This window comes from Porites lutea, chromosome 8, assembly GCF_958299795.1.
Source record: "Porites lutea chromosome 8, jaPorLute2.1, whole genome shotgun sequence".
NCBI lineage: Eukaryota > Metazoa > Cnidaria > Anthozoa > Scleractinia > Poritidae > Porites > Porites lutea.
The window spans coordinates 11,686,961-11,703,862 of record NC_133208.1 but is presented as its reverse complement, the minus strand read 5'-3'; the positions used below and the strand labels follow the sequence as shown (position 1 = coordinate 11,703,862).

The following is a 16,902-nucleotide window of genomic DNA, read 5'->3' as shown; positions in this document are numbered from 1 at the left end:
AGTTTAAGTTAAAAGATAAACGTTTGTTACACTTTAAGCTCTCTGGTGCATGGTGCCGCACTTGATCACCTCCTTAATTTTTTTTAGTCAAAAATCTCAAAACAACCTAATTGCGCTCTTTCATCTCTTCATAAAGTTAAAATAAAGATACAGGTCCTTATTGAACAACGTCGGTAACTGGTAAAAGTACACAGTAAACTGGCAAACCAGCGGCCGACGTTGCTTAATTTAACCCCCTCCTCTCTCCATCAGTGATCGATTTTTACTGGTATTTAAAGCTACTTAAAGCAACACGGAAAAGAAAGATGTCGTTCAAGGATTTGAAGTCACATCTGGTAATCGAACACGGAACCCCCCGTAAAGAAGGCCGCGCATTAACCGACAGTGCTAATCCTTGCTTCTCCCTTAATACTTACAGTGACAACGTTAACTGCTGATCAGTTGTCATAAATTCTAACACTGCTACAATGTTACTGTTATAGAACGCATGTACTCACCTGATATGACCACGCATGAGCATGGAGTGCCATATGAAAGTCACAGAAGACCTCGTGAGTTCACATGTCACTTATCATCGCCTTAATCTTTTACTGCTAGACTCCAGTCACGTAACACCGTTTCTCATTTGCGTGACAGCACAGAAGAGTCTATGTTTGCAGTCATCTTAAAGGGTTACTTGTGCCAAGAGCGTTTATGTTGCGTGACGACAATAAAATACTGCACTCACCGCTAAAATTATAGGCATTTACCACCTAACATTGCATGATAAATATCATTTTTGCACACCTGTATTAAAATGTTAAGTGCCTACCTTAAAAATTAAAACATAATACATTACCATGAGGACACGCCTAACCAATCGATCAAATAAACTGGATAACCTTACAAATAAACACTTTAAATAAGCTTTTTAGTCAAAAGTGTTTGGTGGTGGCGTTTAGAAGTTTCCGAACGAAGTACAAACGGAGCCCAGATGTAAATTCTGTGTTTTTCAGTTTTCTATCGTCATCTTTCACAATTTGGCCTTAAAACGCATTCTGATAAAACCAGTTGATTGTTTGAATGTACAATAGAAGTCATACCATAAGTAGGTTGAATACTGGAGACGACAACAACCTGCTTTGAAGTCGGACGGATCATCAGAGTCGAAAGGCCATCGTGGATCTTGTGACCAGAGTCGAAATGAATCGTGTATCGCACCGAATCTTCAGTTCATGAAAGCAAAAGTTATCTGTTGACTTGTTAGTTGTCGCGGACTCATTGTCCTTCCCCCGCGTTGTCTATTGTTGGGTGTCCTAGACTGAACTCCTTTCCTTTCTCCGTTCTTGTCTGCCAGCGTCACTCCTTTTTTACTATCCGCGCAAAACCATTTCTTGCCGGTAGGATTTTACGGTTCTCAATTTTCAAAACTTTTAAGAACTTTAAGAGCTCTACCAGCTTGTTAATGATGAGTTGTTTTTTTAGGTTAAAGCATTTTTTTCCATATTTATTTTTTCCTCGTGGTGCAGAAATGCGAGTAACCCAGTGATCAACCGTCATTCCATCTTGGGTTATGTCAGGCCTTGGTTGTTCAAACGTTGGATAGCGCACCGGAGAAATCATTATCCAGCGGTTAAGTATTAGGAAAACCAAATGCATTATCCACTGGAAAGAGATTTACCCAGTGGGTAGCATTCAGTGGTGGATCCAGGGGAGGGGCCCGGGGGTCCGCCCTCCCCCCTTATTTTTAGACCAAACTGAGGCCCAAAGGGCCAAAAAAATTTTTTTGGAGACCGCCCACCCCCCCCCTTTTCTCAGGGTCTGGATCCGGCACTGGCATTATCCAATTTCGAACAACTGGACCCTGTGTTTGATGTCCAGCTTTACCTTATAACCTATCAAACGAAGCTGCAGTGAAGAGTGACTAATGTTCTGTTCTTATCTTTTGTCAGAGACTGCTCCCACGCGGCGCCGTAACAGCCTGAGTAGTTTACCGATCAACGATTCTGAAGGGGAGCGGGCGCGTAGCCCATTTCCTATTCCTAGTCCAGTCCCTCTCGGCCATGGCAGGAGTCAGAGTAGTTCGAGCTTGCATGACAAAGATCGTGGACTTCCCAATGGTATGTGTTGATATGAAGTTCTTAGATTTTGTTAGTTTTCCTTTGTCTCAACTGTTGTGCTATAAATCGGTGCCAAATTGAGAGCCCAGACAAGAGACGATTGGAAGAAGTCTGCAAAGTGCAACATTTTTTGGCAACTTCTCAGGCAGTTTCACTTTGTTCAGATTTCCTTAAAACAACTCGGAGCTACTTCTTTTGAAAGAAATCGCTTCCTCTTGTTTGAGAAGAAAGGACTCCAAGTACTGTTCCTTACAGTTAAAATGGCTTTTCTCTTTTATCTCAGTCTATTTGCTTTTTCGTTTACCGTTGTTTTGTTTTTTTGTTTCTCTTGCTACTGACTTCAATTCTCTAGCTATTTTTCCCTTCTTGGACCATTTTGTAACATAGCTTATGCGAGACTAACAGAACTTAACCAGCAGTCTGATTTACATAGCAGTCTTATTTTATAGTCTTAAAGGTGTCTAAAGAGCGATTTATGTGTACGTAACACCACTTATTAGCAGTGTGACGTAGGATACAACAATGGACCGTATTTACGTTCGCGCTATTAACAATTACCAGCGCCCCATCCTAGGATATAACATCCCTAGTTGGACCGTATTTCTTGGTCATGCTAAGAATAAGTACCAGCAGCTCGACCAAAGGTATAACATAGGACCGTTTTTTATGGTGATGCTAATAACAATTACCTGCCCGAAAAAACAGAATCATTCGATTTAACAGTCTTTAATGAGTATCTCATATTTTTTAACATGAAAACTTTAGTCATGGTTATAAATCTTACCAGCATCTTTACCTTTCGGTTATATAATGTACTTACCAGTAACGACAGAGTAGTATAATCGCGCTTTACCAGCAGCTTTGCCTTAGATAATGTTATAGACTTATTTCACGATCATTCATAAACGATTGATGTATTCCTTTACTTGTGATATGCAGTGCTTTAACTGAGGCGATTAACTGATTTGTAACGAAAATGGTCCATTTCTGTCGGGCAACACTGATCAGGGATAAAAACTGTTACTTCAATTTCTAATGCTAACTGTTATTGCTGGATCGAAGGTAAGTTCGGTCTTTACTTTTAATCACTTCCAAACTCATGTATCTGGAATCTTACTGAACTCGTTTTCTTTGATGCCTCTGTTCTCTCATATTTCAATGCTTCTTTCGACTTTTTCGTCTGTTTTTTTCTTTAGCTGAGAATATAGCACGGGAAAGATAACTATTATGACCTTTACGCTTAAGATGCAAGATGAAAGCGATTGAAATTGATGATTAATCTCAGGGTTGTCAAGATTTTACAAAAATTTATCAAGCGGCTTTTGAATTACCGTGAAATTTGTTTGCGTGGACTAAATTACATACAAAAATGGTAAAGAAAGCGGCCGACCGCGCGCTAATCAAATTTTTTTTATCTCGCATTCTGCCAAAGCAATGCCTCTTTTTTTTTTCTTACACAGTTTCAAATGGAATCAAACCACTATGAGATCAAACTACATTTCCAGATCTCATCATTCTCTTCAAATGTTAGCCAATTATGTTGATAGAATGTCTTTTCTCCGTTTTTATGACCCTTAAAACTTTGTTTCGAAATATTTCTAAAACGCTTTCTTTGAATTTGTTCAAACTTTGCCATAATTGAGGCAACTAAGGGAGGTACAAGCTCCCTTAAGCGATTTCTGATTTCCCGGTGCCGAGAAATACAAAGGCATTACGTTGCCATAGCAACTCCGATGTCAATGAAACAAGAGTCACAACATATTTTAGTACAGCTGTAGCAACCTTATTCCGATATCTTTGTTAATGCCTACGTAGTAACCGCTCAAAGTGGGGAAGCGTACTCCCTAAAAAATTCAGTCCAGCCACCTTTATAATAGTCGCAATAAACATCAGTAAATATAACCCAATGTTGAAGGTGAGTAAATGAGTAAACACTGACGATTTTTCTCCTTACCCCTCTCCTTCACAGGCAAGCTGCTGGTTCATGAAGAAGCTCGTTCCGGAAGTGTTAATGATCTCCATGTCTTCCCTACAGGAGGCTTCATCAAGCCTGCCCGTGGCACGGGACGCAGCGAGAGTTTTGGCGGGAGTGGACGAAGCAGTCGGTCATCGTCAATAGCAAGCGACAGGAGCGGCAGCTTAAACAGCATACCAGGCTCGGTTACTAGTTCTGAGAGTAGGTAGGTACCGCTGACTCGTTATTTTGTATGTTTGTTTGCAGCGCTGTCAAGGAGCTCTTTTCATGATACTGAAAGTCAATATTTTGAACTAAAATAGAACTTAAAATATTAGTCATCAAAATAGAAAAATAGCAAAAAGGTATTAGTAGACTATAAACAAGTGAGGATGTCTTTGGATGGACAAAAGTTGTCATGGATTCAAAAGGACAAACCTGAAAAATTTAGGCTCAATTAAGATGCGAAAATGTGATATAGGTCCTCTAGGGATCTTTCGTTATTTATGGGGATGACCGGGTCGGGAAAAAAGCTACCGGGCTCTGGGATTTTTTTCTTAGTTCCTTATATAGTCTGATGGACTGGTACTACCATCTTATACTTGTTGATGTTAAAAAAGAATTAATGTTGCAAAAGTAGCGTTCAAAGCAGCAGTGAAAACTGCTCACTCGTCACCATTTGATTGCACATAATAATATCATGTAATGTACAGTGGATCAACAAAACAAACAAAATGGCCATTTGAGGTTGCACTGAAGACTGAATCTGTGTTCTGTCGAACTGCACCATGGGACTGTTTTGGAGACAAATTCAAACTCAGTTTCCTGTGCAACTTCGTAATAACCAATGAATAAACAGATAGCAGACCCAAAACAATCCCATAATGCAATTCAACACAACATCGACCCAGTCTTAATCACAGATTCGCAGGTAAGGTGTCAATCAATCAACACCCAGGATCAAGAAGCTTCAAGACCCTCACGATTTTTACTTGTCTTCCTGGCATGTGGCGTGACTTGTAACTTAGCTTTTGTCAGAACTCGTTACTTGCAATTAGGAAATCGAAAAGGCGCAAAGATGTATCAAATTTCGATATTTATTTTTACTTTCGATTTTTTTTTCAATATTATTGTTTTAAAAAAAACTGAATTGGCGAGGTGGTTTTAAAATGGACCAAATTTCGATTTAAATTTCTGGTTAGCGAGGTTACTATTACTTGCTTAGTTCAGATTTTCGTTTTAACAAAAAAATAAAATTACTCATGAAATGTATAAAAAGGTTTGGGTTTTTTTTATCAGCCAATGGTATATTACAAGGAATACTTCAAAAAAGGTCTAAATCTGACGAGGACCAATTACTAATTTATATTTGAAAATCAGAATTGCCGGAAACGTTCACTGATTGTGAGCCTTATGCTGAACAAGGACGTTTCTACCTTTTAGTCTGCTTATAAAAATATAAGGCGCGTTATTCAACAGTTGCTTTCCATTTACTTTAAAGCAAGAAGCCAAAGCGATTTTTATTCGAGAGCCTTTTGCTTTTAAGTCCGACGCTCTCGCGATGTTTCTCCGTTGACAATATCATCATCTCTTCAAGTGCTAAACGATGAAGTTTACGGCTTCAGAATATCGCGATGTGCTTATTGAAAGGATATTTTAAATAATAAACAAAGGCACTAAAAAAAACCATAGCTTTGTTTAAGATGAATCGAAAGAAGGCTGTGGTAGAATACGGGATACCACTCCTATGATTCGTACTTTATTATTACTATTATTATTATTATTATTATTATTAATATTACTATTATTATTATTATAACTGTTATTATCATTATTATTCATTTTTTTAAGACATTCTCGTAAACTGCGTTTTCTTCAAGCACTTTTTATTCATTTGATACGTAAATTGAATCTTTGTTTGTTAAGAATATATGACTTTGTGAAGGAAACTTTCTTTAAGCAAATTTTATGCGTTAATTCTTGCTGTGGGCATTTTATTATTATACTGCAAACACGCACTACTACTTAACATTATATACCTTTCATCCTCCGTGGGGGATGTCAAGATGGTCAGAGTAGTCTGTTAAACAGCGCTTCTAAGTTAAATAAAATGCCTCAAACGAACGATTGTAAAAAAAAGACAAATTAATGGTTAGTAAACTAAACGTGCAAGTTCGAAAATCGAACTTTTAGCAGGGTCGTTAAATGGTCACATTTTATCTGCGTGCTATAATGTACTGTCTTGTGGTGTCATTTTCTCCTTTTGATACAAATTATTTTTAACATTTTCTGCTCGAGCACTTGCCGGTTTTTCTGTTTTCTTGGAAACCAAATTAATGTGAAACAATCGATATATGCTGAGCTCAAGATGATGGTCTGATGAAACACAAAACACTAAATACCTGTGGGACATTATGGCTTCTATAGCGACGGAGCGCAACGATAAACTATTCATTTTTATGACCGGTTTCTTCGGTTATGATTTGATTTAGTTACCAGCTGTGATGCTCTGAACTGATCAGTAGACCTTTTGACAAGACCCTTATTTCCAAGCCTGTAGCTTGAACATTCGCACGTGGCCATGTCAAGAATCGAGCGGGTTTTGCAGACGATGGGCGCCCATCTTTGGGCTCCGGCCAGGTACTTTATATTAGCAGAAACAGCTTTCGGCGTTTTTATGCCTTGTCTTATGTCAAATTGGGTCTGCCTTCAAATAAGATTGACAGTGCGTCATTTTTTTCTCAATCAGTCGTTACCTTTAACCTCGCTTTTGTTTCTTGTTAAAATGAAACAAAATCAAAGTTACGAGGAAAGGTTCATCCGGCCCGCTTTTTGTAAACTGTAAGGAGTGTCTCGTTTATTGCGATTTTTCTCCGGGGGGGGGGGGGGGTACTCCCATACATTACCTATACGGGTATGTGCCGCCCAACGGGGTCGTGATTTTGAAGCTCCTGATTTAGAACGGGATATCCATTTCAGAGGCGTTTTCTAGAACGGGGTATAAAAAATTGTGGATCACGGCTTTATCTTCTACTTAAAATTGTTGCTGATTATGAAGAAGCGTTTATTTGATGTATGAGTCGAACAAATAAAGAAATATCTTTTAAAAAAACAGGGCTATTTCAATTTACAAACTTTCTAGAACAGAGTATAAAAAATTGGCCCATTTCTAGAACGGGGTATCAGTTTTAAGGCGAATTCTAGAACGGGGTATAAAAAATTTGCCCATTTCTAGAACGGGGTATCAATTTTAGGGGAATTTTTTTTTAGAACGGGGTGCCAATTTGGAGTCCCGGGCGGCACATACCCACCCAAAAACTACCCAAGTGCCCCCCCCCCCCCCGGGGATTTTTCGAAGATTTGATAAGCAAATTGTGTTTATTTGCGTTTTACACACTTGCTGTGTTTGGATGTCAAAATTTATGCAAACAAAATGAGACAAGCAGCACAGAGCTTAGCTGGTTAACGAATCATACTGTTACTGTCCCAGAAAAAATACAATTAACAATACAGGAGTATACAATCAAAGTTAAAAGCAACCTTCTGCTTCATGGATTTAAAAATTGAAGACTTTCTCTCAGACTAACATCTTGAAAAAATCACGTAACGTATATGAAAAGTTTAAAGAAAGAAGTTGTAGAAACATCACACTGTTTTGTACTTTCGCACTAACAGAAATACGGTGGCGTTTGTAAAAAAACTGAGTCTTTGCGCAATTCTCATGTGAATAATTAATGACCAGCAATACATACACAATTTATTATAATTCATTGTCCAGATGGTATCTCTTTGTTTCGCAGATTCGCGCTCGTTAACAGTTGCAGCGACAATTGATGTGTGTTACATGACGCAATTTCCACCACGGTTGATAATTTGCACGCGTGTGTTTTTTTGGTTCTAACAAGCATACATGTAATATTAATATTCTTAACTAATATTCGGGACAGCGCTTTGTGCTATTTAAATACGATTAATTGGTACACGAATTGCGTTTCTTGGATTTCAAATTTTCAGCTTAAATGGCAAGTTTTTGGGACGGCGCGCGACAGTTTGTAAAGGCTACAAACAGGTAAGGGTTTCTGTGAAAAATTCACTCCCAGAGTTGATTTTCCGCCGCTGCAACTCCGTGTTCAGACGTATGAGTCCATGGACAAAATGTCCTGAAAGCTACTGGGCGGTGTGTAAGCTGCTCTAACTTTGTTGTCTCTGAATGAAATCTCTCGAGGTCAATTAAATGAAAGCTACTGAGAAACACCTTTTTTGGCACTATTTATTATGCTGTACATGATGCTAATTTTTGAGCCTGTGGATGAAGTCGAAGTTTGACGGTTAAAGTGAAAGCTCCCGAGTGTTGATTCATTTCAGTGCTGCGTATTGCTCTTCGATTCTCTGCAAAACTGGGCGGATTGTTATTGAGATTTTTCCGTCGATGTTCGCTGAAATATTGTTGCACTGTACACTATGGCACTACCTGTAATGTGTCTTTTCTCAAGTGGTATATGGAGTTTAGTCGTGAGTTAGTAACTTTGTATACAAATCCATTCTACTATAAATAATTCGGAATTTTGTTAGTTTTTTTAATGTATCATTTTAAGGCAAGGGTTCTGATTTAAAGTTCTTTACCTCCAGATATTCAAAGAACTGTATATCCTTGTGCAGTATACTATACAGCTTAGCATATCAGGGAAGGGGATCTCTGAGTTGCTTTCCTTCCTGTTGATTTGAAGGGGATGAATCATTTAAAGTAGCTCTTTATAGTATCAAAAACAGCACCGCAGCAAAAGACTGCGGTTTGAATTTTGATGATCTCCAATACATAAACGAAACTACTTCTCTGGTGTCGGGGTATTGTTCAAGGAAGTAAAAAGTATGTTTAAAATGTCAGGTCTCGACGCGTGTCTTTAAAACAAGTCCAAAATTATTATTAAAGCAACACAAGCTTGAAATAACTTTCATTTCGCCTTGACCCCGATCTATAAAAAAAAAATGGCGGCATAATAACATTATGCAAGTATCGCTCTCTAGTTATATTTAAATTGTTTTAATTGATACCGCTTGCTGGCTCGCGAAATGGTTAATATATTTTGTAGATATTGCAGTATTTTAACTGTTTTTTGTGGCGACTGCACAGATTTCTTTCCATGTAGATCGCTTAACCATTTCGAGGTTTGTAATCAGTGATCCAGTGCGAGATCTGACTCATATAACCTTAGCAGTGTCAGAGTTAATATTTAAATTGGTTTTCTGTCGATTTTATGCTAATGGCTGTCTAGTCGAAAGAGTTTCTAATTATTTAAACTGTCCGTTTTGTTTTAGATGTATCGACATATGGCGATCAAGCTTGCGCATGTTGTGTAATTAGTTTTAATGAGCGCTTAAGTTACTCTGTGTTATGCTTTGATTTATTTATAAGGATATAATTTAACATTACTTACGTTTGTAAGTAAAACAATTTCATTTTACTATCTTCGGTTTCCAAAAAAATATAACATATTTGGCATCGTTGATGCATTTGACTGCTTCCTCTCGGTCTTATCTTTGTTTAAAGGTTCTTTCATATGTTGACAAACGTTTTTCTCTCTTTAACTTGATTTCGTAGTCGTAACATTTTCTTTATTATTATTAGTTTTTAAAATATCGACTTATCTGTAAGTAGACGATTTGTTTCAATATGAATAGCACATTTTGATGATCTCGTATGTGTTTTTGATTGGTTAAAAGTTATAAACTCAAGTGAAATTTCAAGACATTTGTAGCTACGAAAAGAAGAAAAGTGTATATAACAACTGTTGTATTTGCAGCTTTTGTAACACAGTTAATGGCCAGTTATTTCGCCGCTGTCATCTCTGGTTGAGAACCTCATAATTTTGTAGTTTGCCGAAAGAGGTGTAACAGAATGCCTCTGTAGCCCATTAAGTCTGTGACTTAAAGCTATCAAAAGACTAAGTGGTTACGTTCGTGGGCTGTTAAATGACAGGTACTGAGCATTACTTTCCTGTGGCATTGTTTGTTATGCTTTACAGAGATCAGATAGTCTACTTGTAGCTTTTGATTCTGGATAAAATTATGAAGATCACGGCCACTTGAGTAGTACTTTCCTAATAATTCAGTTCATATTGCTGTACAGAGAGATTCTTGCTTTGGGTTCTGGATAAAATTCTTAAGTGTGACCATTTAAATGACAGCTACCGAGTAGTACTTCCTATGGTACCGCCAATTATGCATATGAGCGCACGTAACAATTTCTAGTAACCATTTATTAATACTGCCCAAGGTGATTCTGCGTCTAATTCTAAATTCTGCGCCTAGATGATATCCTCGTATGTGACGATTCGATTTCTCGTTGCTTTCTTCATGTCATCTTTCGAAAGCTAAAAAAATGACTTTTTCAGCTAACTGGAAATGCGTTGAACATCGTTTCCCGGCGACAGAAAAACAGATGAAAATGTCTGGTATCCTCATTAAAACACTATACTGGAACATACAACTTTTACCGATCTGTTCTCTATCGAAGCTGGTGTGGTACAATGTTCAACGTAAAATTAGTAATGAAATTATCCCACCAAACTGATGAATTTTCAAAAAACTCTTGAGTTCTGTGAATTAACGACACGCATGCTTGCATGGTCTGAACGAAGAGACCTCTTAAGCTTGTATGTTTTGTTTTCCCAATACATGTCATGTGATAATACTCTAGAGAACTGTTTCTTTCAAATTTCGTCTTATTCACGCGCCTTATGAAAAGACAAAGGGTCAAGTTCCCTTGAGACCTCTACTGGGAAAACAAAACATACAAGCTAAAGAGGTTAATAAGCAAACAATAAAAGCATATTCGTTGTGGCTTCCTCTCTCCTCGCGAGACGCTCTTCCTCGTGCGTGACGACCTAACAGCGCTCCACGCAGTTACCTGTCTCATCAGACGTTTAATTTCCAGACAATCTGACAAGACTATCTTTTAAGATAATGTCAGGGAATTTTTTGTGCCTTTGAAAATATTGCTTTGAAATTACCGACAAAAGTGGTGGTAAGAGCTCTTGCGAAAATCTTTAACAAGAGTTTGTCGTTGCACAGCATATTTCTTCCATGGCAACCGCGTTTTCACCAATTGGCCATTCTGAGGATGGCGCGTGAGACTGGGTCGGTGTTGTGGCGAATTGACCATAGGACTGTTTCTGGGATGCTATCGCTTCTTTTATTGGTTACCACGAGGTTGCGCAGGAAACATACAGTCCCATAGTACAATTCAACTCAACACCGACCCAGTCTCAAGCACAACGGCAAAATATCCAATTCTTGGTTTGCAAACCACGTGACATGGCGACCACTTTCACCGAGACCGTGAGACACCTTGTTTACCCCCCAAAATTTTACATAACCATTGTATCCAATTTCTCCTGGGTATTACAGTCGACCTAAGAGAAATAAGCCTGTTCCAGGCTCTCAGATAGTGGGGATGACGCGTAACTGTAAGGCACGTGAAAATATAATCACGTGATGTGGGAAAGGTTGTGGCGGGAAAAAGCCTTTTCTCTCCCCAGTTTTCTTCCCGTTTTATTTTGGTACCAGCCTCTGCTAGCAGGGAACTATCTAGGAGCCTGGAATAGGCTAAAGAGAAATTGAAGACAATGGTTGTGCAAAAGTTTGGGGGTGAACAAGGTGCATCATTGTCTCGGTAAAAGTGGTGAATACAATAAAAATATTTCAAAGAATTTGTATTAGAATAGTGTTAGTTCCCAAAGGATAGAAATATTTTTGTTCTTGACCACCAACATGGTTGCCATAGTGGCGCCAAGTGCAAACCAACAAAAGATGGATGTGCTTCATAATATTCTCTCTGCTGTAGCGAGTTTTCCAAGTTTTTTTAGACCATAGAATTTCTCGGTGAAATGAGATCACATGTTCAGATATCGAAAGGAAAAGTACAAACGATAGTAATGTTTTTTGTGCTGCAGAAAGAAACGATATCGTAGTCACTCCTGCCTGCTTTCCCTTTAAGGGTCTTGAGAGAAAGTAACCACACTTTTTTTTTTATCTCCACAGTCCGTGGATTCCGCCAGGGATAAAGCTTGGAAATGAAGGTCACTTGGGTGATTTTATCGATGGCCTGGGTCCGGCTCAGATAGTTGGCCGTCAGGTTCTCGCCTCACCCTCCATGGGGGAAATTCAACTGGCTTTATTTGATAGAAAAGGAATGTTAGAAGTAGAAGTCGTACGAGCGAAGGGTTTGTTACCCAAACCTGGGTCAAAGATTCTTCCAGGTAATGTATGTGCGTTTCGCAAATTTGTTTATCTCAGCGAGGGTTAAATAACAAAAGCCCTAATTTGCACAAGAAAACAAGACCCTGAAGGATTCTGGTCGTAGTAGTAAAATGACGTCATGATGCAAATGGCCTATTAATTAATGAAACAATGAATGAACAAACGAACGAATGAATGAATGAATGAGCAAGGGAAAATGAGTGAATGAAGGGATGAGTGAACGAGCAGACGATGAATGAGCAAATGGTTGGATAAATTTCAATGTTAATGAACGGATGGATGGATACATGCTTGTTTGGGCTCGAATGACTGAGGATCACTGACTTCAAAGGTATACTGAACGATGTTGTCTGTTCTCTCTTCTTGTTTTGTTTTTGTATTTAGCGCCTTATGTTAAGGTATACGTGATGGAGGGAAAAAGATGCTTGGTGAAGAAGAAGACTCGTACGGCACGGCGAACTTTAGAACCTTTATATCAACAACAGTTAGAGTTTAAAGTAGAATTTACGGGCAAAACATTACAGGCAAGTGACATAGCCTTGCTTTACTGACTTAAAATTTTAAACCAGCGAATATTTAGGGTAGTGCATAGAGGCGATTTCATTGCACTTCAACAGTTGCGGTTTGGGGCGATTTTAGCGAGGTCAGCCGAGGTTTCTTTTTCCTGTAAACAAATCTGGCGGATGGTAGCGGAGGTTTCCCCGGTGGTGCAATCTACCTTTTACGCATTCATATCATGGGCTATGGCTGGGGTAGAGTGAGCACATAAATGGACTGATAGCGGCTGTCAGTGGCGCCGTGTATGCTGACGTCCGCGCTTACTGTTAACATGTTTAAAATATTTAAAGAGAACGCGTCTTGTTGTCCTGTAATCCACGATATTGCATTACGAAAGGTTGCCTTACATTACATTACATTTTGGTATTTAGATGAAAAAATCGCTTCAAAGTTGCGCAAAGTCCAGGTTTAAAGGGGACAAACAGCCAATTGTTGTTGCTCGAAATATAGGTGGCCGTAACTGGTCATCGCCTAGACTACAAAACAGTCCGTATTTTTACGTATTCAAGTACGCGCGAACAGTCAAAAAAAAGGTCTGGACCGAGGCTGAAAACAGAGAGCGAGACTGCACGCTCGTAGGGCGTATAAGACTCGAGCGCTTCTCGCGCGTGAGACTCTTAGGCTATTCTTACGGTACGTCAAAGCGATTTTGAGAAAAAAATGGACTGTTTTGCAGTCTAGTCATCGCATAACAGGCCATTTCCGAGTTGCCTCAAACCTCCGATTCAATGCGAGGCTTAGTTCCAAGTCATTGATATCAAAAGGATTTTTTATTTTCATGCAAATAAAACGCATTTTCACTAGAGAGGTTTTGCGCTTAGCCTCGTTTTTGGTAGTGAGATTTTCGGAGAGCGGAAATGGAATCGCTGAGTGTTAACACGCGCGATTTGGGTTTGCAACCAGTCGCACTTCCTGTCTAACAAATGCTGTTTTGTTGCAGGTTATTGTGTGGGGTGACTACGGTCGCATGGATAGAAAAGTTTTCATGGGAGTTGTACAGATTTTACTGGACGAGTTAGACCTCAGTAATCTGGTTATTGGTTGGTATAAACTCTTCTCGACTTCTTCTATGTGTGACCCACCCCTCCCCTCTTCTCCTCTTGGTGGCTCGCCGAAGAAATCCCCAGGCCCCTCCCCTCGTTCGTCCATGAATCAAAATGTGGGAAGTCCAATGCGTGGGATGTCACCGCTACCGACCATCGTACCTCCACCAGGTCACATGGACAATATGGATGAGGAGGGAGATTACGTATGAGTCAGTCTGCTGTAGTAGTTTTCATAATTATGAGTGAAGCAAGGTTGAGTTGCCAGAGTGGACTTCTGGGATTTGTAGTGTGGGATACGACGCAAGCATTGCTTGGTTTGGACGACAAGGGAAGGTGATGTGAATGAAGCGCTGGAAGGCAAGCGATGTTTTTTATACAAACAAGCAGAAACAAACTGCAGAACAATGAAAATAATTCAGTGAAGGCGCACCGCAAACGGGCGGCTAGGCCGCTAGTTGCTTCTACAGCTATAAAAGTGCATCGGCAATTAATTTTGCCATTAATTATGTAGTTAGTCTTTAATTAAAGCTGTTAGGAATGATCGCGTTTACCATTTAAAGCAATTGAAACCATGCTAAAAAGCAAGGTCACGTGCAACCTATGCAAAGCGCGGGGAGATTGTTTGTGTAGCTTCTCAAGGAAGTTCAAATTTGTTTTAATTGGTGAGAACGAGTTGCACTAGATTTTAAGGCTGTCTTCATTAGGCCGGATAGCTCTTGCGCCGTCACTAAAACCATGGCGAATATGGATGGCCTTTGGTCACACATTTGAACGGTGATTTAGCCGCGGTTTCTGTAGCAGAACGAAGCTCTGCCGCCCCGATGTTGAAAGTGGATCGTCATATATCCGGTAGATTTCTATGTTACTCGTCGTGGTAGTGTGAACATGCAGTCATAGTTAACATTTAGCTCATTGGTATACGATTTAAAATCAAAAGTTGAAAGAGCTGGTCAGTTTCAGCAATTTAAGTGCAATTTTTCACCGATAGCTGAAATTGTTGTGCTCTTTCAATATTCAGAGATGTTTTGTTAAACAGCTTGATCAGAGAATGAAAGGCATGTTAAATGAGGCAACAAAATGTAACTGATGATTCGCTTATTCGAACCGTAGCGGAAGTGAATGAGCAGGAGCTAGGACTCTGGATCGGAGTGATTGAAGTAAATATTCAGGAGTGAGAATCGGAATCCAGTGCACTAAAACCTTCTCAGTCAACCGCTCCGGTACGATGCTCAATGTGTGTGAAGGACTTGTTCTAGCTCTGGGCCGTTTTTTTTCATACGAAGCCGGAGTATTTTTCATGTTGACGTGAAAAGTTATCCGTTATAGTGTTCAGAAAGCCTTAAAACTGGTTTTAATACTAGTGTTTAGCAGGCACAGTATTATACTAATAGCTGCGGAAATTTTTTTTTCTGTAAAAATATTGATTTGAGTCAAAGGCGTCTGGGTTGCTAGAACATTGCTTTTAAGACAATTGACTTGAGAACTAAGTAATACTTCGCAGAAGGCACAAGAAAATGGACAAAGGTAAAGGTATATCATAGTTAATTGAGTGGAATGGTTATGAAACCCGTCAGACTCCTTCGTTATATGTTTTTGTGGACCTGAAAGTGCACAACGTTCAAAAGAATTCCTATCATTTTGATTGTATTGACCAATAAAAACGTTGCATTAATTTATTCCGTAACAATTTGCCAACAGAAAACAAAGGATTGTGCACTTTCAGGGTGCTTCCAACATAAACTGCAGCACTGTTGTTTTTATCATTGATGTTTGCCGCTTTTCATAACCAGTCTCCTCTAATAACTATGGGTATATGTAGGAAAATTTTCGTTTGATTTGGATTTAGCGTACAGCACGATCCGTCTGTTGAATTGGATACGCTTTGAAATCTTCTGTAAACTGTTGAAATATTTAATTGCCTCCTTAATTTGTTTTATGACAATGGATCAGGTAAAAGAACCCTCTTGAAGTTGGTTCAAATTGTAATGTATTAAGCAGGTCTTTGAAACGTCATAACAAGTAGTTTTAACTTCAAGTTCATGGGAAATGCTGTGCAAGGTAGCTTGCATAAGCAGCCATCTCTCCTCTCCGCTAGGGACGTTTCCCCAGGATTTATTATGTAAACATTGATTTACGTCATCAGTATGGAATATTTCTGTTGCTGAGGCGTAGACGTTCCTCCTAGCAAAACCTCCCTAGCGGCTAGGAGGCTATGTACAAGGTAGTTCTAACTTTGAGGTCTGTGGTTGTAAGCCTAAAGCCTCACCATTTTAATGAAAGCTATTAATTAAGCAGTGCTTTCATGTGGTACTGTTTGTTTTTAATGCTTGGCTAAACGACTTTCTCCCTAATATTTGACCTCGAGAGCTACGGAAATGAAAGACTTTAAAATCACTCAACCTACGAGTACAGACTCATTTGCGACGGCTGGAAATAGGTCAATGTTACCCGGTAGATTTTACCAGGAAGCTTTCAGTGTCTGGAAATTTAGGTCTGGAATTAAAAAAGCATGGGCAAGGACTACAAAGGTTTTCAAAAACTTTTGTCGTAAGCAACCTTATTTAAACAGCGAAGAAAAACGCGATGTATGCAACCAATTTGTAATCGGCAAGACAAGTAACCTGTAGATATTTTAATATTTAATTAATATTTAATTTCACCTATCCAGCAGAATAACCTGAATAGCTTATGTTGCAAGAAGTTTATTATGAGCAAGTTCGCTTGTGTCAGATTAAGCATAAGCATTGAATTATTATATTAAGTAATTTATTTATTTATTTATGAAGAGATCTATTTAGCACTGTAGAGTTAATATATTATAGCCCTGTATTATCTGCATAGACATTGCAATCGATTTATTTATCGCTAATTGTTAGTTGCGGGGAATGGAATTCTTTTCAACGAAATTAGTATTTATGCTCTTTTTAAAGTTTTAAACAAAACCGTATTGATCAAAGAAGCGAAATAAAATACCAGAACGACTAAA

The 16,902-nt window shown here is 38.9% G+C and overlaps 1 protein-coding gene across 6 annotated transcripts in view; it reads left to right on the top strand.

Annotated features, from left to right (window-relative positions):
- Window positions 1-16,902, top strand: part of LOC140946757 (uncharacterized) — a 54,105-nt gene extending 37,203 nt beyond the window's left edge. For 4 of the 6 annotated variants that reach the window (XM_073395867.1, XM_073395868.1, XM_073395864.1 and 1 more), the window contains 6 exons: window positions 483-551; window positions 1,932-2,099; window positions 4,069-4,279; window positions 12,094-12,311; window positions 12,697-12,836; window positions 13,811-16,902. In XM_073395867.1, coding sequence (XP_073251968.1) covers window positions 483-551; window positions 1,932-2,099; window positions 4,069-4,279; window positions 12,094-12,311; window positions 12,697-12,836; window positions 13,811-14,125 — 1,121 coding nt within the window. In that variant the 3' untranslated portion in view covers window positions 14,126-16,902. The remainder of the gene's footprint in view (window positions 1-482; window positions 552-1,931; window positions 2,100-4,068; window positions 4,280-12,093; window positions 12,312-12,696; window positions 12,837-13,810) is intronic. The other 2 variants (XM_073395866.1, XM_073395870.1) reach the window with 2 other exon arrangements.